The sequence below is a fragment of the Silurus meridionalis genome, chromosome 14 (genome assembly GCF_014805685.1).
Source record: "Silurus meridionalis isolate SWU-2019-XX chromosome 14, ASM1480568v1, whole genome shotgun sequence".
In the NCBI taxonomy this organism is placed as follows: domain Eukaryota; kingdom Metazoa; phylum Chordata; class Actinopteri; order Siluriformes; family Siluridae; genus Silurus; species Silurus meridionalis.
Genome location: NC_060897.1, coordinates 7,806,152 through 7,831,679, shown reverse-complemented (window position 1 = coordinate 7,831,679; position 25,528 = coordinate 7,806,152). Strand labels below are relative to the sequence as shown.

Sequence of the window (25,528 nt, the reverse complement as noted above, 5' to 3'; positions counted from 1 at the left end):
TCTATCTATCTATCTATCTATCATCTATCTATCTATCTATCTATCTATCTATCTATCTATCTATCTATCTATCTATCTATCTGTCTGTCTGTCTGTCTCTCTGTGTGTGTGTGTGTGTGTGTGTGTGTGTGTGTGTGTGTATTGCACACTTGTTAAAATCTTGAATTTCTCTCTATCTATTTATTGAATTACATTTGCCCACTAACCACATTTTATTTGACTGATGAATGATATAAACAGCATTTCCACAGTTTTATTTAACACGAGTTATATATTACAATTAATTTATTTTTTATGTATTTGCAATTCATGCATTTATTCTATTCTGTAGAGCTCATAAACATTTCAGAAAATGATTAACTTACAATCAATGGATTTGGCTCTTTAATATAGCTTTGACCTGAACAATAAAAAGTTAATAAATATTTACTACACAGTTGTATAATAGTAGTTGAAATTGATCATTATTTTATAAAAGTATAATTTTATAAAAAAGCAACAGTGACAATAATAATAATAATAATAATGATAATAATAATAATAACAATAATAATAATAATAATAATAATAATAATAATAATAATAATAATAATAGACAGACCCTTAGTGCCCCTATTTCTCTTTTCTTTTTTAAATTTGTGATATTTCAAAATCTAAGATAAATGTACATACAAATTGGGATAAACTTTTGAACATTTGAACATCTTTATTTAATTAAATATTAATAATGAAATGGAAACTAGTCACATGCTAATCATATTCTAATATTACAATTGAATAGTGAAATCATATTATAGAAGAAAGTTTTTATTTAATGTAAGTAGTAAAACCTAGAATTATATCCACATTTATGAAAAATATCTGTTCTGAGTCTCTTTCTGCAGAAGAAAATAGGAAAAAAGTGATAAAGATTTTCAGTCTGGAGTTCACAGAAAGAGCAATCCAAGTGTTAAGTAAGATTTTTAATAATATGAATATATTCAGCATTCAGTGCAATGAAATACTTTATTCTTATATTTTACTTACATTTATTTAAAATGGAAAGTGTGTTAGAGAAGTGAAAAAAAGAGTGCAGGGTGGAGTGGGTGAAGAAGAGTGATAGCAGGAGTGATTTGTAGATAGAAGAGTGTCTGCAAGAGTAAAAGGGAAAGTTTATAGGACTGTGGTGAGACATGCTATGTTGTATGGTTTAGAGACAGTGGCATTGAGTAAAAGACAGGAAGTGGAGCTGGAGGTAGCAGAGCTGAAGATGTTGAGGTTTTCGTTGGGAGTGATGGACAGGATTAGAAATAAGTTTATTAGAGAGACAGCGCATGTAGGATGTTTTGAAGACAAGGTGAAGGAGGCGAGATTGAGATGGTTTGGACATGTGCAGAGGAGGGACATGGGGTATATCAGTAGGAGAATGCTGAGGATGGAGTCACCAGGAAGGAGAAAAAGAGGAAGGCCAAGGAGGAGGTTTATGGATGTGGTGAGGGAAGACATGCAGGCACAATAGTTGGTTTGAAAGAGGCAGATGTAGAGGACAGGGGGGTATGGAGACCGATGATCCCCTGTGGCGACCCCTAATGGTAGAAGCCGAAAAAAGAAGAAGAAGAATTATATTTTAATAAAGTATATATTTTATAACCCTTATGCTGTAATTTATGAACCATATAATAAAATACTCTGTGAAATCCTATTTATTCCCCCAAAATATGTAAAACTCAGCATCCAGGCAAACAGACTGGGCGTGTCCTTTCCCGTGGGGAGTGAATACCAAACCAATCATAGTAAAGGAGGCGGGACTAATCGTAAAGCAGGTAGGACAAAAAACGACGCAATCGCATGCTTACACCAGAGCGCCGCCATGCTAGGTTTACACAAACCGGATGTAGGTTTTTTTTCCCGTTTCTGTAAATTTACAGGAACAACATTGCCATCTACCGGCCAGAATGAAAATAGAAAATAATATTTTCGTAATGATAATTAATATTGTTTGTTATAAAATAAAACAATTTATGTACAGTCCAGAAAGGATTTTTTTTCTAAGTATAAAATACTTTATTTTATTTTTAAAATATAAAGACTGAAAACTCTAAATTAAATACAAGACAAAATATGTGGAAATATGTGTATATATGGTTTTTCTTACTTTTTCATTCAAGCAGCACTTCTCTGTATACCCTTATAACGTATGTATATATATATATATATATATATATATATATATATATATATATATATATATATATATATATATATAGATGATGATGGCACTAAATCGTGACACTGATGGCATAAAAAAAAGCTTTATTACCTCCTGAGATATTTTGCTGCTTTCCCTGGCATGAAAAATAAGTCAATAAAAAGAACATGAGGAATTGATTGGATTTGGCTCTCTGCCTGACATTTTCATGAATGACTGAATCCGCCAAACTTCGAACTCCATCAGCATCCGAGCCGCTGCTTCCATGGCAACGAAAGTTCCGAAGTAATGCATTTGAAACCCTAGAACATAATGTAGTAGCTATGGCAACTGAAGTTCCAGTGGGTGATGACATGTCCACACCAGCGCCGTCCTCCGAGGTTTACGCCCTGCTCCCACAATCACAGACTCTAAACTCCCTTTGATGTTCTAATGGGTTGTTGTGGCAACTCATCCACCTTTTTTTTCCCCAGCAGTCATTATTTCCAAATCTAAAAGCCAGGCTAATTAACTTTAATACAGCTTTAATGTCATGAAAATTCGAGGCCTAGTGCTTTATGGAGGCTCTAGTGATGCGCTGAAGGGTCACCAGATCTGGCCTGTGGTTATAACAGGAAGGCAACCTGTCCCTAAACCTGTCTCTAAAGGCTGTGTAAATGTCAGCTGCATCTAATCTGTGTTCACTATTTATTAATTTGATTTATATTTATGTATTTTATTTAAAAAACAAAGAAAATAAAAGCATTCTTTTGTGTCTTCACTACACACAAAGTCAGCATTATCCCACAACATTTAGTCCTAATTTACTATAACCAATACTAAGGCATTTTACTCATTTTACCTTCCGTACTACAGAGCAATCACAAGTCACACATACTTGCATAGCACCTTCACTTTCCATGTTAAGCACACTATACTACCTAGTGTGTGTTGTGCAGCTTTAAGTTCTAGCTGAACGTGTGCACACATAGTCGTGAGACATCTGTGCTCAGAGGAGGAGGAGCGCAGCACAACCCACGTTAGGAAATTCGAAAAGGAAGTTCTCCCACACTGATCATTTATCTTTTCCATAGGGTGATGACCAAAGTCTTATAAATTTCAAGCAATATTTTGATGTTAAACTTCCCACACATATTAGGCTTATTAAATTTTTTTTTTTTGCCGAAAATCAAATCATTCCACCATCTAATTTTAATTTAACAAACTGGTAAGATATTTGGCTTTATGTGGAAAAAAAAGTCAGACACACTTAATGATGTCTAAACCCTTCGACAATACATTTTCTTCCAGACAGCCAAAAAACTGCACCATGATTAACTGTTCTCTTCCAGATGTTCTGCTTCAATAGCTCTATTACAATAATCTCTGTTACAGATTTATAAATTGTAAGGGGGGAAAATGGTCCAAAATCAAAACGGCAAAAAATGAAGCTTTCAGTCTTAACAAAAAAAAAATCTGAAAATATCTGAAAATAAGCCAAAAATTCAACCAATAAATAAAGTAACTTATTGTAGGCTCATGAGAAGTTTTTTACAGAATGAAGAGTCACTGTTGCTTCATTCATTGTTGATGCTTTTCCCAAAAACAATTCGAAACAGCAAAAGTAAATGAGCAAATGGATTCTGTTTGCTTTATACCCTGAACAATGATTTTTTTGGTAAGACCATTAAAAGCTAATATATAATGCTCATACAGTATGGAAACTCCTATCTATTAATTATTGAAAAACACATACATGTTCCCTATTGTTTCTATGCAACATGCATAAAATGCAATAGTTAACGCTATTCATTTTCTTTGTCAAACTGGCACCTTAAGCAATAACAGTAGGATTTGAATAAAATACATGTACTGTAGCTATGTCAGGTATCAATTTGTAAGTTTAATGCTGACTCATTATATACATGTAGGTGTAATAATGAACTAACACAGCTACCATTCCCTACTTACACACAATTCCATCTGCATTGAGGCTTATTAAAACCATACAACAAGACAACGACCAAAAGCAAATGTCCAAGCTCTGTAAGTGTTTATTAAAGTCAAACAGTCACCTGGAGTGTTATCTATCATGAAATGATCTGCCCAGTCACTGCACCTAAATCCTATTGAAATATCCAACTAGCAAAAACAACTTCAGCAAGTATAACATGATGCATTGAAAAGTATTTAAGCTGAATGTTTGAAGAAACAAATTTTCCCGATCCCAAGAGTGTGTAAAGCTGTAACTCATTCTAAGGGAGGATTTTTCATGAAAATAAACGTTTGGTCAAAATAAATCTTCGTACCGTTAAAATACTTAATTTGTTGCATATAAATAAAAGACCATGCATGTTCTCCAAATTATATGCTTGAACAATGCTTACATTATAAAATATTACATTTTCTATATATAAAAAATAATACAATGGACTCTCTGGGTTTTTTAATCAATCTAATTTCCCTGTTTTCATTTGAAATACTATACAATTTATTTATATACAGTACAGACCAAAAGTTTGGACGCACCTTCTCATTCAAAGAGTTTTCTTTATTTTCATGACTATGAAAATTGTAGATTCACACTGAAGGCATCAAAACTATGAATTAACACGTGGAATTATATATGGAATTATATACATAAAAAGTGTGAAACAACTGAAAAATGTCATATTCTAGGTTCTTCAAAGTAGCCACCTTTTGCTTTGATTACTGCTTTGCACACTCTTGGCATTCTCTTGATGAGCTTCAAGAGGTAGTCACCTGAAATGGTCTTTTAACAGTCTTGAAGGAGTTCCCCGAGAGATGCTTGGCACTTGTTGGCCCTTTTGCCTTCACTCTGCGGTCCAGCTCACCCCTAAACCATCTCGATTGGGTTCAGGTCCGGTGACTGTGGAGGCCAGGTCATCTGGCGCAGCACCCCATCACTCTCCTTCTTGGTCAAATAGCCCTTGATGCCTTCAGTGTGACTCTACAATTTTCATAGTCATGAAAATAAAGAAAACTCTTTGAATGAGAAGGTGTGTCCAAACTTTTGGTCTGTACTGTATGTATTTATTCATTATTGTTATTATTATTATTATCATCATCATCATCATCATCATCATCATCATCATCATCATTTCAGTTTTAGTCAATGAAAAAAATTCAGCTCAATATCAAGGAAGCATATCCCGGACACAGCTCTGATGGCAGCACAGTATCAGGATCGACATGTCAGCATTCCAGAGCTAACAAGGAAGTGGGCATCACTGATTGGTGTAAAGTGCTGAGCCATTCACTGAGAGGTCACATGACCATCACTGAGGCTGATGTTGATGAAGAAGTCAGGTCTTTAGTTGCCCTGGTAGGTCACATTTGTAAATGTAGTTGTAGCTCCTTTATACAATGGGTTATTAGCCTAAAAGAGAAAGAGACAACTTTCTTAATAATAATTATTTGTAATACATGGTGATAAAATGCTTCATAAAAATTAAAAGTAACCAGAAATAATTGTTTGTCCATGAGATGTCACTAGATATACGTGCAAAGGGCAGAGTTTGTCCATTCAAATGTATTCAACCATGGCGGAATAAATCTAACCTTTGCAAAAGTCTTACGATTTGAATCATTTTCACACCACAGAACTGATAGGAAATGTTGAGTAATTTTCTGAAAACAGTAGACAGCACTTTCAAGACAGTTTATATGAATGCACTCATAATAATATGTTTCTATAGTACCAGCTCATTTACAAGAACTTACATAATGGATGCTTCATGTAATCTAAGCCTAATGGCGAATGTATTTTTGAAATACATATAATTATTAATATGATGATGTTTTATAATGTTTATGCTTATATAGCACTTATTTGAGGAAGGAGTCTCAAGTGTTATCACTCTGTAAAAGTAAATGCATCTTTTTGCCTTGGGAGCTGCCATTTTTCTTCAGGGGGGTTTACATGAGAAGCGAATATGAACATATTTAGATGTTATATAAACATAACCTGTAAATCATAATAGAACTCTCTTACAATAGTCTGACAATATTAAACACAATTATAAATGGTTAAAAAGCATGATGTTGTTCATTTAAAAATGAAAAACTGCATTCTTTGGACTTTTTGTTGGGTCAGATCATACAGTGTTTGCGTAATAACGCACCTATTGAGTTTTATTCCTTGCTTCATTCAAAGGCACACACAGTTCTTTAACTATACTGGCTTGGTTTGATTATGAATGAATACACTGATATAGTAATATTGTTAGAAAGGGTAAGCTGTTTAAGTATTGTTTTCATTAATGCTCATGTCTTGAATCATGGACAGGAAGCACTAACAATGACATGAGAGAGACTGAGGCTGTAGATAAAGGCCATGTTGTTAGGACACATCGACAAAAATACTAATTGCAAAGCAAAAAAATAACAGTTTTCAATACTGAACAGTTCCTACAGTAAAAAACATCCAAGTTTTACTTGGAATTCTCCTGGATCAATCCCAAAATTATGCTTTATGCACCTTTTATAATGTCACCTATAGCCTGAAAATACACTTTATGCACAAACGTTTGTGGACACCTGACCATAAGATTCACATCTGATCTTTGAACATCACCTCTTCTAGGAAGATGTTTCACTAGATATTGGAGATTTGTGCTCATTCAGCCTCAAGGGCTTTAGTAAAGTCTGGTACTGATAGAGTGAAAAATGCAGGGATACAATCAGCAGTCCAGTTGAACCCACAGGTGTTCAATAGGGTTGAGGTCAGAACACTAAAGATCTCATGATCTTCCACGCCAAACCATATCTTCATGGAGGTTGCTAGTGCACAGGGCGCATTGTCATGGGTCAAGTTTGGGTCTCCTAGTTCAAGTGAATGGAAAATGTAATGCTATAACATACAAAGACAAACAGTTTAGAGAAGAACCACATATGGCTAGAAAAGTCAGGCATTCCAATAATTTTGTTCACATGGTGCATTCAAAATTGTATTCTTGCTGTTATTTATTGAAGAAAATGCTAATTTGCAGGCTGGAAGATGTTTAGTGTATTTATTTTGTAAGATTAAGTGTTCTCTGTCAGTAACGTGTTGCGTTATACCAGTATGTCATCTTAAAATCTTAGTGTTTAATATAATTGCTGGTTTCACTGCTTAGTTCTTTGGTTAACCACCGGATTATCTCTTTGTGCTGTGAGTGTGTATGTCCATAATTTATTTTATTTGTTTTGCAAATCTAAGTTCTTGATCCAGCTGCTTACTTTAAAAAAAAAGGGCTATGTTCTCTTTTATAAAATAACAAAGAACAACTAATTTTCATCCTAATCAGACAGAAGTAGTGAGATTCGCCCAAAAATAATTGCTTTGATCACTTTGACCATTGTTGTGAAGCCCTGTACAGGAATGACACAGAATAACCTGCCAAAATGAATTACACTGCACATTACATAATAGCCACTGTCATATCCCCGTGCTAAAGGAGACAACGAGAGGAGCTTTAGGTCTCACAGCAGGAGACGAGACATGACACGAAGCCACGATTACTCACTAATATAATGGTAGTTGTTGAGAAACTACCAATTACCCCCTTATCCAGATCCATTAGACAGCCATAAAATGTGGGTTTGTAGGTGTGTCTCTTATTATTATGTTATTATTTTATGTGCATGTATGTGTGTGTTTGTTTGTCATTCCATCTTACCGCTTCCCACTTGGCCTTGGCTCTCTCTTCCTCAAACTTAGCAAACTCTCGGCGGTCATGAACAGTGATCAGCAGCTTCCACACCAGCAGAGCAGCCAAGCCCAGCAAAAAAATAGAGCCGACAACAGAAGCCACCACTACCAGGATATCAGGACCTTTTGGACACTCTACACACATGAAAACACATGAGTCACAGTGAGATGCAGTGCTAATAGCAAAGTATTAATTACATGTCAGGTTCAGAAAAAATTAAAACCAGCAAATGAACACATCTGAGCGGCTGGTTTCGATGTTGACATGGACGTAGCCATGTGTGGTCTCATACTGTCCTCACCCCCTTTCTCATAGGTGCCCTCACTTCATTGGCTATGTTCTTGGTCTCTGTACAGTTTTTTAGACTGAATATTTAATCAATATCTATTAATGGAATAATTGTCAGCCTGAGGTTATGTTGCAAGTTTGCCATAGTAAGTTATTCATATATATATATATATATATATATATATATATATATATATATATATATATATATATATATATATATATATATATATATATATAAAATGAATGAACCCATATGAAGATGGGGTCTCTTTTGAGTCTGGTTCCCCTCAAGATTTCCACCTCATGCCATCTCAGTGAGTTTTTTATTGCCAAAGTCACCACAGGTTTGCTTTAAAGAACAACTTGTACCAGCTCTGCTTGTATCTGCACGTATCTGCACGACTCACCGGGTTCTTTAACGAGATAGAGGATGGATTTTCCGTTGATGTCTTCATAGTATTGGAAGTGGTGAATGCAATCATCCTCATCTTTGTAGCTGCAGTTCACTGAGCTCTTCTCATGGAAGGCTGATGAGAGAGAAAGATAGGAGCTGATTATGCAATGCTCAGTATTTAAAGAATCTGCTGCTATTTAAAAAAAAATTAAAAAAAATATTTAATTATAGGTGGTGAATATGCAAGAAGTGGAAAATGACCCTGGGTTAATACTTTCAGTAACACTTCTATATTTATTTCAATTAAGTTAAACTTAAAAATCTCATGTAATAATGATAGTAAAATGTTAGACCTTCATAAAAACATCTGGCAAAGTAGAAATTAACAATGAACAGGACAGATATATGGAAAAGCTCAGAAACTAAATTCAAACACTTGCACAACTTAGTTTTTCCTGATTTCACTGCACTTTCCGTAAAAATATTCGTTATGCTGTGCATTAATTATGAATAGTAATTCATATAAATCCCAGATGCCTAACTTAAATACCTCCTAGATTCCTGGCTATGAACTTGACAGTGCTTATCATTTTTAGTGTCTTCCCTAAAGCAATCCATAGTAGGTATCATAAATATTACATGTCTTACAATGTCTTAACACATGGTAAGGAAATGAATTATGATGCGTTTGTTATGTGTATGTATATACCTAGCTCATCCACCAGTTGAATTTCTTCTCTGCACATTGCAGTGTTGCACGTTTTCTTCTCAAAGAGCGGTCCTCTCTTATAGTGCTTGCACTCCACACAATCCCTTCACACACATAGGAATAAATATCACACAACCACACACAGGAATAATTATTACACAACCAAACAAACACACACACACACACACACAAACAAACACACACTTATATACAAAAAAACAAATGAGGACTCACTTTTTTAAAGTGCAGGAATCAGGGCAGGTGGGACATTTCTCACAGGTGGAACCGTAGGCTCCAGGCACAGTGCATGCACATGTACCGCACAAACACTCACCACGACCGCTACACAGCAGTCCAATGCCGGCCATGCAGTTGTCAATCCTTGAGGAGCAGTTACAGCTCTCGCCTGTCCAGCCAAGATTGCACTGACAGAACCCGCATACACAATCCCCATGGCCTGCATTCATACATACCAATGCAATGCATAAGACATGTGGTATCATCATCGTCATCGTGTTGTCATGTCATAATTTTATGCCTGGTTGGTGTATTTCTTTTTTTAGGTGATGGAAATATTTATTTTTATTTGACATGGTATCACTTAAGTCATTAAAAACATTGTAATATTGTAGTTAAGCTAGAAATCGCTAGAAATGCATGCATTTCTTTTCTTTTCAAAAGCAAAGCTTGTTTATGGCCAATGAAATAAACCAAAGCTGAAAATATTTTTTAAAATGAAATAAGTGTTACTATGTTAAATAAAAAGGAATATTTTCATCACCTAGAAATAAAAAGAAATACACCAACCAGGAATACAATTATATAATTATAACATTATGACTGGTGAAGTAAATAACACTGATTATCTCTTCATCATGGCACCTAGTAGTGGGAAGGATATATTAGGCATTAAGTAAACATTTTGTCCTCAAAGCTGACGTGTTAGAAGCAGGAAAAATGGGCAAGTGTAAAGATTTGATTGAGTTTGACAAGGGCCAAATTGTGACGGCTAGACGACTGGGTCAGAGCATCTCCAAAACTGCAGCTCTTGTGGGATGTTCCCGGTCTGCAGTGGTCAGTATCTATCAAAAGTGGTCCAAGAAAGGAAAAGAGGTGAACCAGTGACATGGTAATGGACAGCCAAGGCTCAGTGATGCACATGGGGAGCAAAGCTCAAATTGTTGAAGTTAATGCTGTTAAGGCTAAACGGGTCAAGACTGTTTTGGCAGCAAAAGGTGGACCAATACAACATTAGGCAGGTGGTCATAATTTTATGCCTGATAAGTGGCAATAAGGTTATGCCTGGTCAATGTAAAGTACCATGCAAAGGTTTTAGGGAAGTGTGAAGAAATGCTGTAAATATAAATTGTAATTGTTTATTTTAATGATTTTTTTTAAATTCAAAGTAAGCAAACAGAAAGAAAATCTAAATCAAATCAATATTTGGTGTGATTACCCTTTGGCTTTCAATTCTTACACTTGCAAAAAAAGTCAGCGGTCTGATTAACCAATTATTCCAAGCACATGCTAATAATCATTAATTCTATATGTAATTAAGTAAAACAGAAACAGCTGTGAATGAGGCATACAACTGGGTAATGAACAGCCAAACTCTGCTACTAAGGTGAGTTTATGAAAGACAGTTTCACGTTACGGGTCATAAACCATGACAAGACTGAGCACAACAACAAGACAGCAAAAATTTTGAAGAAGCACAAAAAAACAGGTAATGCTGAGGATCCTACACACATCGCACTTATATTCCTTCAACTTTAAAAGATGTTGAGCAGTGTCATCAGCAAAGAACTGGCAGAAACCAGTTGGACACAGGTATACCCATGTACTGTCTGGAGAAGTTAGGCCAGAAATAGTCTTCATAGAAGAAATTTGGCCAAAAAAGCAATACCTTTGACATGGAGTGACTTGACTATGAACAAAAACATATGAATTGGGGTTCATAAAAATGGCAGCAGGTGCTCTGAACTGATGAGTCAAAATTATGAAATATTTGGCTGTAGCAGAAGACAAATTGGGCTTGGAGAGGTGTTAAATAATGAGTGTCTGCAGGCAACAGTGAAGCATGGTGGAGATTCCTAACAGATTTGGGGCTGCATTTCTGCAAATGTAGTTGGAGATTTGGTCAGGATTAATGATGTCCTCAATGCTGAGAAATACAGGCAGATACTAATCCATCATGCAATACCATCAGAGAGGTGTCTGATTGACCCCACATTTATTTAACAACCCCAAACATACAACCAGTGACATTAAGAACTATCTTTAGCTTCGAGAAGAACAAGGAGTCCTGGAATTCATGGTTTGGCCCTCATAGAGCCCAGATCTCAGCATGAAGAGAGAGAAGGTTTTGAGGCAGCCTTCATCCACAGAAGATGTGGTTAGTTCTCCAAGATGGAACAACTGCTGTGTTCAAAACATGTGACTAAAAGAATTGATGCTGTTTTGCAGATAAAGGGTCATCACACCAAATATTTCACACAATTTCTCATATTACATTCTCACTTTACAGCATATTTTCACTCCTGTATACATTACTGTATATATTGTAGCGTTCTGACAAACATAAACCAGATATATACGCCATACAGAACCCGGAACTATCCGCTGCTCACTCATGTCTGGCTCTCCCTCTCTACACACTTTGCTTACCCCTAAAAACCAAACCCCTTTTTACCTTAACCCACCAATTCAAGCAATATAGAACTAACAACTCCTGAATTAAGACCTTATGAAACAGACTAACCCAAACTCTAAACTATAAAGTCACGCCTTTGCCACTTCCTTTGTCTGAACCGCCCTTTTAACAATACATGTCACTCCTATACTAGCGCTTTTGCTGTTAGTCATTTCAAAAATGACTCGTCCAGAAATGGGCAAAGGGCAAAGTGAAAAAAACCCCATTTAATCACAACCAACGTAAATCTGCAATAATACTCTCAGGAGCACATGCTTAATTATACATTCTCTCAATTAAGTCACATTTTAAAATCCCCTGTGGATTGTTTCCTGAGATGTTAGTGTTTGTAAAAGTCTAAACTTATGTAATCATTCTATCTCTTTTCCTGTGTTACAACCAACTATTTGTCAGACCTCTGCATGCCTTTTACCATCCTGCTTTCTTTTTTTTTTTTTTTTTTTTACCTTATCTGTGCTTGTCTCATCCTGTTTGGGCTGGATGCTCTATAGGTAATGACAGCATTTCCACAAAGTTGCCAAATACTGTACCCTAAGGACATATCATAAACGTTTCTGATTTTTTTTTAGCCTGCATCCAGGTAATAGCCCTGTTCTAGTTAAATCTAGGGTGTTTCCTTTATAGGGTGTTTCCTTTAAACTTCCTTCCCAAACAGCATCTAACAGAAGTCTGACCTATTATGAAATGGATCACATTATGTGTATTATAATCTGTAGCACAATAACAATAGTTCATGTAAAGTATTGAACGGTGTGCATTATTTTTTAACTTCTATTTACACGTACTGAGCCGCCGGGATTGCAGTGATTCAACAAAGTACAGTAAAATCACTATGCTTATTAAAAATATTGTGGCCTTGGGAAATATTTGTGCGGTAATGCCCGAATTGTGATAAAGATACACAGACAATATACTGTAAAAGACACATTTCGAAAATGTCTTCCTGCCCTAGTGATTTAATCAAAAGTATGCCACCTATCTGAAAAATAAATGGCTTTGATGAACAAATCTCTACAAGTATTATTTATAAAATACAATGATAAGAGTTGAGTAATATAGTGCAAATATCGTAGCACAGCTAAAGAGACTCTGGTTTGAACCTGAGCTTGTGATACTATCTATGCACTTTGTTTGAATTTTTTTCGATCTTCATGTTTTTTTTTTGGTTTGCTTCCATTTCCCCAAAACATGCAGGTGGATTGGTTATGCTATATTGCCCCTAGATGTTAAATGTGCTGGCAATGTGTGCATGGTGCCCTATAATAAACTAGTGTCCTACAGAGTCTATTAGTGAATTCATATTAGTTATTAATATATATAAGATATTAGTTATTAGTTATTATTAATATTAGTGAATTCATATTAGTGAATTAATAACACTTGAATTAGCACTTTTGAAGTTTGCTTTGTAGAATTCAAGAGTTATATTTATATTAAGTTTGTAATCTTGCGTACCAGTGTAGATGTATTCATTGCTAGAGACTCAAAGCACTTTTGTATGTCGCTCTGGACAAGGGCGTCTGCTAAATGCCGTAAATGTAAACGTATTTCTGCCTCATGCCCAATGGCTTAGAATCAACCACAACCCTCACTCGGCTAATGATTACTGAAGATGAATAAGATTTTCAATAGCACATAATATGCATTGTAATGTTCAGTTTTCCAACCAAAATGCCAATAAAGCAGGCCCTGGGGAAAAAAAACCCCCAAATGTTTTCTGGTAAACACATTACACACCAGTGCTTAATTGTTTCTCTTGTTCTTGAGAAAGCTACAAATCCAGGGTGTATACTGCTTATTACTGAATACATTGCTCCATCTTTATTGCTGCAGTTCATTAGGTCTGCTGACTCACCATCCAACCATTGCACATTAGAAGATCACCATCAGAGGCTGCCAGATTCCTCTGGGAGACTTTTAAATGTGATTGGAAGACCATCAAATGTCTCTAGGTACAGTCACAGGCAATTTGTTAAACCATTAGCAGTCTTTTTTGCTGTGTGAACAACCCATATGGTGAAATATCATTATTCTAACATTTCTTACAAAACCAAGAACCACAGAAGCCTAGGGTAGTTTTCACAATTATTACGCAGACAGCCATATTATTAAAAAAACCAAAACCAAACATATCGTACAGTAAAAAATATTGGTAAAAAATGAAATGGCCAGATTACTTACAATATGCTCATCAACACCCACACACACCAAACAACCACATAATCTGTCATCTTTTTATACACGTAAATGTTGCCTGATTGTATTACTTATTCCTTTGACTGAAAATTAATGCAACCATAAAAACACCCTACACAAAAAAATAAAAAAATAAATCACAAAACATATTTGTGTTTCAACAAAGCCATTAATAAGGCCACTGTGTGAGACATGACACGTCTAGATTATGACACAAAGACCAGCTCTTGATCCACTACAAAGCATTCGCATGTAAACATAATCACAAATGAACTGAAACACACACGCAGGCAGATGCACGCATAAAAACCTAAACTCTGCCCAAACAACCACACTGCTGACTCAACAATACAATAAATCCACCCTGAATTTTACAGCATTGCACAGTATCTGGCCCACAGTGGAGGCTGTGCTCAAACATGCCAAGTGATGACAAGGTAGATTTTATGATAAATCCCAAATATTAGTACAGTGGTGCCTACTGCAGAGCTCAACTTATTATCTTCTATCATGACCATGTATGGTGATGTACTATTTCTTTAGGGAAGTGCTATGTAACTGCATTTATCTGTCCATCATTGCACTGATATGTCAATATGAATGCACTTGTTTCTTACCAGAGCAAAGTTGACCATTGGAGCGGATGCAGCTGAAGTCATCACACTCGCAGTATTTGCCCCATACCTTCCCAAAGTCTCTTGAGTGACAGCTACACTGGCTGCACAAACAATCGCCTCGTCCATTGCAGATAGGTGCACCAGGGGCAGGTTTACAGCTGTCCGTGTCAGTGGGCTTATAATCAGCCTCAGTGCACTCACACTGTGGTCCCAGGCGTCCTGGGTCACACAGACAAACACCACACTCCAGTGTGCCATTTCCATTATGACAGGCAGGGCTAGCAGGCTGGGAAGTGTCTTGGCAGGAGCAGTTGCATGCAAAATCGACAGTCACCTGCAGTGAATCTTTAAATCCCAGAGGCTTGATAATGAAGGTTTGACTCTTCACGTTAGGACAGCTATGGAGCTTTGCTTCTACACTGAAGGACACCTAAATGTGATACACAGAGATACAAGTTTTAAGGATTTTGTTGCCATTTTAAAGGGTATAGGTGATAGAAATTTGGAAATAAGAACCTTGTCTTTTGCATATGTACATGTAGACAAGGAGTAGCCTAACAGAGGTGTTCAGCTTGTATCAGCATGTTTGTATGAGTTAACCATGAGTCAAGCATGAGGGTGTGCTCACTTTTGTGATCCACATTTGAAATGCTTGTATTGTACAACTAAGAAGGAATGTGATTTAGGTGTTGCCCTTGAATGGGAGAATCCTGCAGACTCCTGGACTCTGGGGTATTTTATTGTGTAAGGACTATATGAAGGTAGAAGGTACATCACAGTAAAATTAATCCACAGTTTCTACATAATCCCTGAATGTGAAAACAAAGCTGGAATGATAATGCTTCCACAAAATCAGTTTTGGGTGGAGACTCAAATATTCAAAGTATAAAAGCACCCTATGAAGACTCAACTGACTATGCATGACTATGACTAACATAAAATAAATAAAAACAAACTTGAGAACAAATCTAACTTAATCTCAACCTGAAGTGTTAATGCCCATAATGGTGGCTGTATTCCTGGTGCAATGTCGATGGAAATCCGATGTAACCAAAAACTGGATTAGCAACTGGATTTACTCACCGTATCACCAATTTTAAGTCCTGAGCAGGATCTAACGCCAGGTACCAATTCTCCATTGAGACATGTGGCATTAAACGACAAACTTAGCTCATTGGGAACACCCAACACCTCCAGCTCTGCCTTTGACCTGATATTCTGCAGGGATAAAAGGGCATACAGTGACCATTAGTTTTGTCAACAATTTTTGTAAAGCATTTTTACACAGACTTAAACTGAAACACAGTATTGCGTTGTGAATTCTGATTATTTGAGAATAATTTTCTAGAACAGCACACCACTAATTGTGATTTCAGCTATGATTCAAATCACATTATTTTAATGGCTAATAATAAACTGATTTCAATGTTTTATTAAAAATAAAAAATAAAATAAAATACACAGTTTATAAAATGATGCTTTCTGTAACTACAAATAAAACACCTTGACCATCCAATCATTCACTTTGGGCAGCATCACACCACCTCACTATTGATGATAGTCCTATAATACTGTATACCTATAATATTGTAACTTTCACACTTCTCCCCGTTGGAACAAAGCCAAGGATGTCATGTAACAGTGACGATTTCCTTTTGGAAATTGTGTAGCATGTAGCTTACCGCATACGCATCCAGGATGAGCTGGATAACATTTTTAGAGTCGTAAGACAGTTTCCCTACAGTGGTACCAGGAATCAGCTTACTGTAATTCTGAGAGATGGAAAAAAATTCAGTGAGTGGGTACACAGGTGCAACAATGTGCAATGTTACAAGACAGTAGGCAGCAATGATAGCTTTAATGCAAGCATGGGACTGTGTGTGTGTGTGTGTGTGTGTGTGTGTGTGTGTGTGTGTGTGATTGTGTGGGTGAAGGCATGTTTCTTTCTTCATGTACTCACAAGATACAGAGGTATCACATTCTCTGTTACTGCAAAGATGAGGTTGATATTATTCTCACTCAGTTTGTCAGTGAGCATTCCAATAGAGGGATAGTCCTACAATACATATACACATCTATCTCATACAGTTTTCAGAATGCCTGTTTTATCCAGGCCTGCATTTCAAACTGGTTTCAATACACTTTATTTTAAATCAAACAATAACAAATATAATAACAATAGACACAAAACACAGCTAGTCAGACTGACCAGTATAGAAGTCTTATCATAGATGTTGTTATTAATGTAACAATTTCCATCATTGGGATGGACAAGACCAGCAAATTTGCCATCTAGTGCGATGTGACTTGTAGCGTCTGTAGTAAATACCAGCAGGTGGGATGCACCAGGCCGCCACCCAATTTTATCCTAATGAGAGAAAGACAGAAAGAGAAAGAGAGAGAGAAAGACAGAGCGAGAGAGAGAGAGACACACACACTTACTACAGATCTTAAAAGACTACTACAGCATTTATCAACCTAATATCTGCGACATCTGTAGTTTACCTGTGATTTTTACAAATATTTTTTCAGAATAATTCTTTTTGAAAACTTAAACCTCTATTGGATTTTAAATATAATATATATAATAACACATATAATGCAAAAAAGGTTTGAAATAGGATACAATGGCACGACAAAACCACACCATTAGACTTTTTATGTGAGATAATGAGACCGATATAACAAAGTCCAAACCAGGGCTGTTGTAATGCTTGTTCTTTTGATTGTCTTAAACTTTTTGTGTTGGTATCCACATTAAACCAAAAAATAATATCAATCAAGGTTTAATTAAAAAAAATATATCTTGACTAAATGACTCATGAATAAATTCTTTAAAAGAAAATTTGATTCAAGAAAGGGCTAATTGCAGGAGCTACTTATACCCTTACAGACCTTAGAGGCCTACCTTAGATGCTTTAAAAAGACTTTAGTTTTCATTGAAGTTATTGCATTGAACATCCTGATGCAAAAAAGATTACAGCCTGGTTTGTGAACAGCACCAAGCAGTGAAATCAGTGGATTTCTGACCTGCAGTCTATGTACAGTAAATGATGCTGGACTAAGTCTAGGAAGATATCGAATAACCTTAGGAAAATGGTTCCTTGTCTGAAGGCAACACAGCGAGAATGATGAGGAGCATCTTCCTGGAGGCAGTTTGTACCCTCAACCATGAGAACACCAAGAACATCTTGGACTTGCTGCACAACACCCACAACCTTTTTTTTTATATAAGGGCCTTGATATGAACCTGTTATTTGAATGACAGACAGCAGAGCAACTGTCAGAGTTGCAGTTATAAAGAAATAATCAGCATGAACGTGTCGGTCACCTTGCAGACAACAGCTTGCAGTATGGCATCAAATCCTCCTTCTGGTGAGTCTCTATTCCGTGATACTTGCTGCTTGATCACTTCCTCTGTGAAACGATTCACCTGGTCTGTCAATGACAGGACGTTCTTATAACCAAATTGAGGCGAGCAGGTGGTGGAAATTCTGCAACGACCACAATGCAAAAGGGGTCAAACACAGAAAAGATACAAACAAAACAATCTGATCGAAGCTATAGCTTCTTACCACTATGGTTTTAAATATTTCCTTGATTTATGCTAAAGGAAATCAATTTGCATATACTACACACAGTAAATATGAGCATTTCTGATACAATCTCACCCAAGGCAGGGGTTTCTTATGGCCTCGTCTGGAAACATGTACATGTAAGGGGCGAGTGTTTTGTCGACAAATGCCCCAAACCCCATGCGCAGGTTACTGGTCATACTCCCCATAGCTTTAGCTAGGTCACTGCCAAGGGAGCGGAGGCTGTTTAAGTCGTCTTTCATAGAATAGGACAAATCCATCAGGTAGTAAAGGTCTACAGGATAATCAGCCACCTGACGAACGGTCACCGTAAAAAACTTCGAGTCATCTGATGGCAAGAGATTGAAAATGAGAAGGAGAGAGGAAGAAAGACAGAGAATATACAGTAAAATGGTTGCATACGGGATTTTTATTTCTCATTCTTTAATGATAGAGGCCCTTTTAGTGTAAAAATATTTAATCACAATCCTTATGATTCAGCGCTCAAATACTGAACACATTAAGCAAACATGTACCATTACATGTACTTACTGAAGCTATTAAATCATTTTTTTTAGAAACTTTTGATATGTTATATTGTTTTCAAAGATTTTAAACATATAATAGTACTAAAAATAGTAGTTCTTGATTTAATGAAAATAAAAGTTAAAAAAATTATTAGATTAAATTGATATTACCTATGCTATTTTCTTAAGTTACTGAGGTTTAGATTTGTAAATTAATACAGTATCTTCTTGTAAGACACACAGTGAGCAGTTAAATAGGTTTATAACAATAGTAACTGAATGTTAACTATAATCCACACAGTTAATTTTAATGTCTACCATTATTAAATGATCACAAAATAATAATAATAAAATCTTGAACTCTCAAGCTATGTCACCTCAGTAGTCCATTCAAAACCCGAGATATACAAAAAAAAACCCACAACAAACTTAGCATGAGGTTTAATATATAATTGTTAATATGCAAATAATTGCCTGTGTGCAAACTGAGTCATACCTGGCCGCAAGGTTAGCCGGATACGCTGTGGTTGAATCTGGGTGATGTCACCAGTCGAACCTTGAACACTGAGGGGGCGGTCCTCTTCCACTACTTTGCTACTGACAGGAAACTCAATAAACTCTGCTTTACATCCAGACTGGAGCAGGATGGACTTTAGGTTACATCGGGAAGCAGTGGAGCCACCGTCACCCATGTCCTGATACAAATCCATGCACATACACACATGAATGCATAGACAGTCATTTTTAAGTGATAAAGAGTCAAGTCAAGTCAAGTCAAGTCAAATCAAATCAAGAGGCTTTTATTGTCATTTCTACTATACACAGTGGTACACAGTAAAAACGAGACAACGTTCCTCCAGAACCCTGGAGCTACAACACACAACATAAAGCTACATAAAGTGCAACGAGTGCAACCTAGTGCAAACAGTGCAGACGAAAAACAGTACAGACAGACAAACAGTACAGACAGACAAACAAACTGTAAAAAATCCAACTTGCAAATTGTTAACTCAGTTAAAAATTATAAGTTAGGTGGACATATTTTCGAGCACAGTGTTGAGTTTACTCATAAAAAAGATTAAACTGCATGGTCACTACTATTTTATATATTTTGTATACTAAAATACAGAAAATATATCATGTTGAATTATCAGCAAAAGTCTAGTATTTCAGGAGCTTAGTGTTTTTTTAGCATAGCTCTTCTTAGCAGCATTTAACTAGTTCAATGTAATTTGGCATTATTGTTTTGCTTTGAATGTGATTCATTGTATATTCTCATGTATGTATGTATGTAAAATTTACGTTGTGATTTAAACAATTTATGTAAATTTAGATGAAATGTATTACTGCACATGTCAAACTGTGTTTGTTTTTCTTTTCATAGGTTTGCAATGCAGATTTGCCCACAGTAGCAGAGTTGTCCTCTTAAAATACTACAGGCTTTGGCACTATCGAGGGCGATCCGTTTGTATACTGACTGCATCTGCACTTTTAAAACTTTAGGTGCGTTAAAAACACATTTGACAAGATGTAATTTTTTAATGTGAGTTATGTGATTTTAAAGATGTTTGTCAGCCATCCCAGGTTTAATCCTTTGAGGAGGCATGACGCAGTCGGTTGTCCTTTTAAAGATTGTGAGTTGACAACTAATGTCCTTTCAACTTTTAGTAGCCACATATCTCAGAAGCATAAATCTGAAGGTTTTAAATTTTTCTGTGTCTTTCAAGCTTCTGATGTGTTGCTCAAAATAAACCTACAGCTCTCAAAAGTCTACCTTTGTTTATGAGGGGAAAAGTCTGGAAACTTTCTGAAGTCTTGCCTGGTAAGTGTGCTATCAGTCTGTTATAGGCATATTATGTTATACCTGAAGTACATATCCTGTAAAGAGAAAGGTTTTGTCTGGTGTCCGAAATTAATCTGCTAACTGTTCTGTAAACCAAACGGCAGGGGAAAGAGTAGAATGGCGTAGGCAAAGTGTTGGCAAATATGTATTTATTGAATAATCCTAGTTGAATACTTATCAGTAATGAGTTAGCACAAATTAAGTGTTACACTATATTGCTAAATGTATTGGGACACCTCCTTTTCTATTCTAACATGAAAATGCCTCTGTGTATAAGGCAAGGTTCAAAAGGAAATGATTGATTCAGTCAGTGTGTAAGAACTTGACTGCTCTGCATAAAGCCAAGTCCTAATCTCATCTGAACACCTTTGATGTCACTTTAAATGTAGAGCTTGAGCCAAAAACTCAAACCAAACACCAATGACTTGTACATATGGGTAGTCATTTTATACACTTCCAAAACTGTTGCAACAGAGATGGAAATACAATTTGTAAATATATGAATTATGTTTACATCTTTGATGCCACAGTTTTGGAAGTGCCTTTTTCTGTTCTAAAGAAGGGTGTGTCCAAATACTTTTGTCCATATAGTGTAAGTAGAAGTCATTAGTGTTTGGTGATTAGTTTTTGGCTCAATGTCTGCATTAAAAGTCCCACCAGAGATGTTCATCTGGGATTAAGCTTTTGCTTTCTGCAGACCAGTCAAATTCTTCCACACTGACTGAATCAGTAATTTATTTTTTGAACCTTTCCATACACAGTGGCATTGCTATTTTAGAAAAGAAAAGAGTCCTGTCCAAACTGTTGCTATAAAATTAGATACACACAATTCCATCGAATCTTATCATATGCTTAAACATTAAGATTTGTACTTATGGAAATTAAAGTAGTCAAACCGGTTCATTAGAAGAGGTGTCCCAATACTTTTGGCAACATGGTGTATATCCAAGCAAACACATTGGTAAATTGTGGCATGTGTGATTTTGGGTGACCTATCTCAAACAATATAAAAATCTCTTTGTGGTACAGCAGAACTCTATCAATTAAAAATGGGTTTTGATTCTGTGTTTATGCTGATTTTTACTGCAGGACACAGACCCAGAAGACAATCACACAAAAGGGATGAAGAAGGGGGTCTAAACTGTCGTTGAAGATGACGTTGCCACCATCCATTCAAACCCAAATGTAAGGTGCCTGTCTGTAGTTTTAGAGGAGCAAGTTGTGCTGGATAATGTGCAAGACTTCCCTACAGCTGTTGCTCTCCTATTTGACTTGATTTATGCTATCAAAATCATCAGCTACCCTAAAGAACTAAAATACACTTTTGAAACTATTTAGAAAAGGGTTTATTGGCCTTGACCCCCAGTGCTCTGCAAGAGTCCAGTGATTCAAAACAAATTGGTAATGTTGAAGTACAGCTGCAGTTCATATGGCTAATGAAAAGTGCAAGTACTGATTTGTTCCTGTTTGTTTAGTAGCTGTAGAACAGTACAACATATGCCTAAGTCAGTTTTGAGTTTTAATTTAAGTTTTATGACTTTCAAGTTTTGTTACAGTTAATACTTAATTGCTCTAACGAATGTGTTAAAACTCTGCATTTTATTGAAACTCTTATTTTATTTCAAATATATATTATTTTTAATTATTTATTTTATTTTGATGACTGAAGTTTACTGACGGAGTGAGTTATGATTTGGCATAACTTTAACCACGGAAGTTGAGTAAACTCAAAATTGCTTTGCAGCAAATGTACTAAATGTTTTAAGTTAACTCAACTTTTTATTTTTTACAGTGCAGTACAGACAAACAGTAAGGCAAAACAAGACAGTGTGGGACAATACACATAACACAAGATAGCGCCGACCAGTAAACCTACTTTATACTCTGAATATACAGTACTGTGCAAAGAGGACTATAAAGACTATAACCGAGAGTATATGTAAACAAACAGAATGCAGTGCAAAAACAGCAGTGGCAGCAGTCAAGAGGTGCAATAAACAGCATGTAAACAGTGTAATATGATTAAGTATAAATATTAAATAAATGGTGGTGAAATGGATTGAGATGAGTAATGAGTGTGCGTTAAGTTCAGGTTGTACAGTTCGGTAACACACAGTTGTGTGAGTGTGTGTGTGTGTTTGTGTGTGTGTGTGTGAGTTCCAGTTAAGTTCTGTGTATTGAGGAGCCTGATGGCTTGTGGGGAAAAAGCTGTTACACAGATAAGCACTCATGTCAAAAACTAAGTATTGAAGCATGAAGCATTTTGTGCAAGCATTTTCAAAATTAGGTAATGGATGGCTAGAAAACATCTTTACACATTGTTGGGGTTGGGCATGTCAAACATTGTCCTTCATTGCCTACACTCCAGGGCAAAATAATAGGGCAAATATGTCTAAAATTAAACCTTGAAGAGTCTTAACTAGAAATCAGTGGTTCAGAAAATTAGCAAGAATTTAAATGTATCTGGACAATGATTTAACATGTGCTCCCCTAGACACTTGTGTAGCTGTAATAGTTATATTTTTTAACACATATTGAACATAAGACACACACGAGTGATAAAATACTCCCATGCTCAGAAAATCATTTTGTTAATCAATTTAACAAAAATAGCTATTTTATTTGATTATACTAACTTTCTGAGAACACCAAGCGCAAGACGGATGAATGGTCAAACATTCTTTGCAGGTTCCGACACCTCTTGAGGTACATATGTTTGAACCTAGGGATATACAAAGCACACACACAGAGAAAAGTAAAAAAAAAAAGTCTTTGCCTGACTCCTTCTGTGTTTTCTACTAGTCTTGAATTTATTGTTCTTGTCTCTGAAGCTTGGGGGCATGACATTACTTCACTCTTACATGTTAAGTCATGCATCAGAAGCCACAGAGAAGCACAGACATACACTCATCAGGCCTGAGATCATTGCGAGCAAGCATGTTTGTATTTTGTCTCTGTGTTTTACATGGAAAACACATTATGTATTTCTTTTTGTTGTCTACAAATGCTGATTGAGGGACTACAATTTGAACAGAACATTATCTCTGTAAAATACATTTATTTATAGTGATGAACAAACATTACATGAAAATATCTGCAACTAACACACACAGATGACAAATACTACAGTATATGACTATGTATGAAAAAAAGAATTATAAAGTCTATTACATGGACACTGACACTATGACACAAACAGTAACTTTGCTGACTTACACTTTATTGACTATCACTCAACAATTTTTAAACCATATTTATGCAAAGAAAATAAAGAAAACTCACCTGAAACTGTAGAAACCACTGTAAGAACAGTCAGTACTGTCCAAATATGAGGCAAAAACCTCCCCATTTGAGAGTTCAGAGAAGATAAGGGCGATGTTGCCTTGTTCACTTCCTTTCTGTGTGTGTGTGTGTATGTTTGAGTGCGTATGTTTGAGTGCGTGTGTGTGTTCGCGTGTGCACGCCTGTCTGTAGAGTAATGAGCAGAAGGCACACTTGTTCCTCATTCTTCAGGACTCAAGCTCATGTGAGATAGAATAGGTGGTTGAAAGAACCAACTTTACCTCATAAAAGTTTCTTTTTTCTTTCTTTTTTTGTAGTTAAAGGGGCAGTTTGCAATTATGTAAATTAAAGAATGGAATAAAAACACTGATAAGCCCTCCCTTTCCTCGTTTTCTCCACCCCTGTGTTGAAACTGCAGATGTTTCATAAGATTCCTTATAGGGATAAGTAGCAAAGCTGAGCAACTCCATTCCAGCAGGAAGTGGGGCTAGACAGAAAAAAAAATTAAAACAAGAGATCTAAATCAAGAAACAAGGGGCAGATTTTTTTTCAGGCTAATCTTGTGGCTAATCTTCAGGCTAATTCATAGACACACACATTTTTATTATATATATATATATATATATATATATATATATATATATATATATATATATATATATATATATATATATACACACACACACACACACACACACATATATATATATATATATATATATATATATATATATATATATATATATACACACACACACACACACACACACACACACACACACACACACACACACACACACAGACACACTAAACTAAACAAATAAACACTAACAAAAATTCTATGTCAAAAATTATTCATGAATGGCATACATGCATGCATCACTAACCTCCTCTCACACTCTTGAAAAAGTTGATGTTAAGCTTGACATCATCTGATCATTCACATTTTTTCACACTATTTTTAACAGCCTATTTAGTTAGTGCTATGCCACTTCCTGAATATTTTCTTTACAAAAAAATTATTCTGGTATCATGCTCAATTAGTTTTATTGCCTAGTCTACTTTACCTGTTTGCATCACCAGAGGATGTTAGTGATGACTCAAGCTGTAATCAGAGGGAATTTTCCAGTCATGGCTGTATACTTCAGGACCAGCAGCAGAAAAGTACACAGGAAGTAAAGATGCATAAAAAAAATACAGATCAGTACAATAAAAGCCTGCATGAATCATCATGACAGAAACATGTGATCATATCAGAACATCTTTGTACCTTGTAATATAAGGTTTTCTGAGAGGTTGTTAAGATGGAAATTGAGTACTGGCCTGAAGCTGGTTCACATTTATTACTTTCATTGTTGTAATGAACTCATGTGAATCTGGCTGCCAAAACACAACCACAACTCACCCTTGATTAGACTAGTGGTATGATTTGGTCCAGATGGCCTGTGTCTAGTTTACCTTTAAATGCACGACAACTATTAGATTTGCTTGCTTGCCTTT

The 25,528-nt window shown here is 35.9% G+C and overlaps 1 protein-coding gene across 1 annotated transcript; it reads right to left on the bottom strand.

Moving 5' to 3' along the window:
• Positions 1-5,225: 5,225 nt before the first annotated feature.
• On the bottom strand, positions 5,226-25,170 carry itgb3a (integrin beta 3a). The gene is made up of 16 exons (XM_046866098.1): positions 25,096-25,170; positions 24,029-24,515; positions 23,383-23,468; positions 19,400-19,598; positions 18,473-18,725; positions 18,133-18,295; positions 17,011-17,169; positions 16,762-16,857; positions 16,484-16,573; positions 15,885-16,019; positions 14,802-15,231; positions 9,510-9,732; positions 9,276-9,379; positions 8,580-8,699; positions 7,849-8,015; positions 5,226-5,567 (listed from the first exon to the last, which is right to left on the bottom strand). The coding sequence occupies exons 2-16, from the start codon at positions 24,093-24,095 to the stop codon at positions 5,502-5,504; spliced, it is 2,358 nt and encodes a 785-aa protein (XP_046722054.1). The 5' UTR covers positions 24,096-24,515; positions 25,096-25,170; the 3' UTR covers positions 5,226-5,501.
• Positions 25,171-25,528: the final 358 nt, after the last annotated feature.

Coding starts and splice junctions, on each gene's coding strand:
- itgb3a (XM_046866098.1), bottom strand. CDS start 24,095: ATGGGGAGGTTTTTGCCTCATATTTGGACAGTACTGACTGTTCTTACA. Junction 17,170..18,132: donor TGCAAGCTGTTGTCTGCAAG/GTGACCGACACG, acceptor TTCTCTCATTAG/GATAAAATTGGGTGGCGGCC. Junction 15,232..15,884: donor GACTTAAAATTGGTGATACG/GTGAGTAAATCC, acceptor TATCACATTTAG/GTGTCCTTCAGTGTAGAAGC.